This window comes from Protomyctophum parallelum (assembly GCF_964188405.1).
Source record: "Protomyctophum parallelum genome assembly, chromosome: 1".
Taxonomy (NCBI): Eukaryota; Metazoa; Chordata; class Actinopteri; order Myctophiformes; family Myctophidae; genus Protomyctophum; species Protomyctophum parallelum.
This window is the reverse complement of record NC_139697.1, coordinates 74331615-74334114: the sequence shown is the minus strand read 5'-3', so window position 1 is coordinate 74334114 and position 2500 is coordinate 74331615. Positions and strand designations below refer to the sequence as shown.

The following is a 2500-nucleotide window of genomic DNA, read 5'->3' as shown; positions in this document are numbered from 1 at the left end:
CGATGTTCACATTTAAAAAAAAAAGCAAAACAAACAAATAAAAAAATGACTCTCAATAGAACGAACATTTGCTGTGTAGTCTACACACACAAACACACACCCACGCACAAAACACACTCAAACTAGTCTTTTGGGACCCATTTCATTCTAAAAATGCTTGTATTTGACTTTGCAGCAGCCAATAAGGGAAGGTAGGGGAGATTTCCTATTGGACCCCAGCCGACGGTCATTAAAGTCTTTGCTGGTGTAAGCTAAATGGAATGAGGCCGACCGGGAGGAAATATGGCCTCAATGTGGATATTATACCTGTTTGTGTGCATGTGTGTTGGGTGTATGCTGTACGTGTGTGTACGTGCACATACGTGTGTGTGTGTGTGTGTGTGTTTACGAGATGCGATATGAATGCAGACAATAACATTTTATTATGTATAAATATATACAAAATATGGTATATTAGTGCATATGTGTTGGGTGTGTGCTCACTGTGCTGTACGTGTGTGTACGTGCACGCCACATACATACATGTGTGTGTGTGTGTGTGTGTGTGTGTGTGTGTGTGTGTGTGTGTGTACTAACTAGTATGTTATAATCACACACACATACACTGACACGTTTGTCTGTTTAACTTATTGAAGTATTGTTCAATGCATACAAAAAAAGGATGATATTTCTTCACCCTACGTCTGCCTTCCACACGCACTTGTGCACATAAACACACACGCACGTACGCACGCACACACACTCATAATAACAACTTGGCATTGACGTTATAGTGCAGACGAGACAATAAACAACTAATTAAGTAGTGTGCTACTTCTCCTCCCTCCTGTCCCCCTCCAGAGAACAGCAGACCCTACTCCAAGCCTCCCATCCTGTTCTGATGGTTGGCTGGCCGACCGGGGCGTCTGGGAGAGACGGACACCATCAAGCACCACCCACCAGTAATAGAGAGAGAGAATTACCCAGTGAAATCAGCGCTTTATCCATTTAAGAGTTGAAAGAGGAACCGAGAGAGAAACAGAAAGAGAGAGAGAGAGAGACCCCCATGCACGCACGCACACACACACACACACACACACACACACACACACACAAGGACACACACACACACACACACACACGGATGGATCAGAGGAAAGGAGAGGCAGATTGCACCTACTCCCTTGCTTACTCACCTATAACGCGCTCAATTATTTATGTATGTCCACATAACAGCAGGCCAGCGGAGGACACACAACACCAGTGAATGCATGGATGGACACACAACAACATGGATTGTTCATAAACAACTTAGCAGACCGAACCGTACTGGATTTCCTGGGTTACCAATACCGATATACAGTGTATACATGTATACACGTACATGTACACGCACGCACAGTCGCACACACACACACACAGTCCTCTGTCTCTACTGTTGTTCATTAACGATGATGTCTTTCTATCCTGCTTTAAAGTTACATTTTATTGTTACACCGTCCCCCCTCCCCTTCCCTGATGAAAGTAGCTGCAAGTGTCTGCAGCCCACCAAAAAGTGTGCGTGCGTGCGTGCGTGCGTGCGTGCGTGCGTGCGTGCGTGTGTGTGTGTGTGTAAAGAAGTGGGGCACATCAGTGATCCACTGGCCCTGTACTGCTGGGATACCTCAGGAGGAATCACAGTGAAGCAGAAAACTCAGGCACACTTGTCAGGCAGAAACCTAGTATGTCCCGGATGGTTATCTCAACCGTCTGGGCACCTGGGCTGCCAAGCCAGCCAGACGGCGTGCCGCGGGTTCGACTCCCGATCCCGACGGCCTTTGTCGCGCGCAGTGTGTCACCCATCTCTCTCCCTGACTACTGTTCACTGTCAATAAAGGCATAATAATAAAAAGCCCCAAAAACGAAATCTTCAAATCAAAAAGAAACCATGTATGTCCAAAACTGTTACTTTTCAGGAAAGGAACCACGTGTTCCAATGGATCCGATGTAGTTATTATTTAATCACAAGCTCTTGTTAATACTTTTCATTGGCTCAGTAATTATGAGAGCCACAGACGCACACTTTCACTTTCAAAATGTTTAGAAAATTGCGAAAATGGCATATCTACAAGCTCACAACACGGCGCAATGGGAAACACTGTGTGACACTGTTGTACTATGAAGTAGGCCAGGGCAATGATGTATGAGAAAACATAAGAACCGGAAACATGGAGATACAAGGTTTCTGTCCAACAGTGATGATAATAAACACACACGCACAGTCGCACACACGCACGTGCACACACACACACACACAGACACAGACAGAGAGAGAGTTCCAGAAATGAAAGAGGAATCCCCCACCCCGCCCACTAAGCTAAATAAATGGAGTAGAACCTCTCTTATATCGCTCTGCTTTTGGGACATTTCTGTAAAGATTTATCAAGTTGAACGAGTCCTTCAACCCCAGAGGCTCTCTCCTCTGTGACGTCACTGCGAGACAGAACCCACACATGAAGGAATGGGAGACTGCTTCTGTCTG

At 45.6% G+C, this 2500-nt stretch overlaps 1 protein-coding gene across 1 annotated transcript in view; it reads left to right on the top strand.

The window, feature by feature from the left end:
• Positions 1-2500, top strand: part of LOC310854887 (dachshund homolog 2-like) — a 57288-nt gene that overhangs the window by 53727 nt on the left and 1061 nt on the right. The window contains exon 13 of the mRNA XM_083759637.1: positions 841-2500. This exon is cut by the window's right edge and continues 1061 nt beyond it. Within this exon, the coding sequence (XP_083615763.1) occupies positions 841-991 (151 nt within the window). The 3' untranslated portion in view covers positions 992-2500. The remainder of the gene's footprint in view (positions 1-840) is intronic.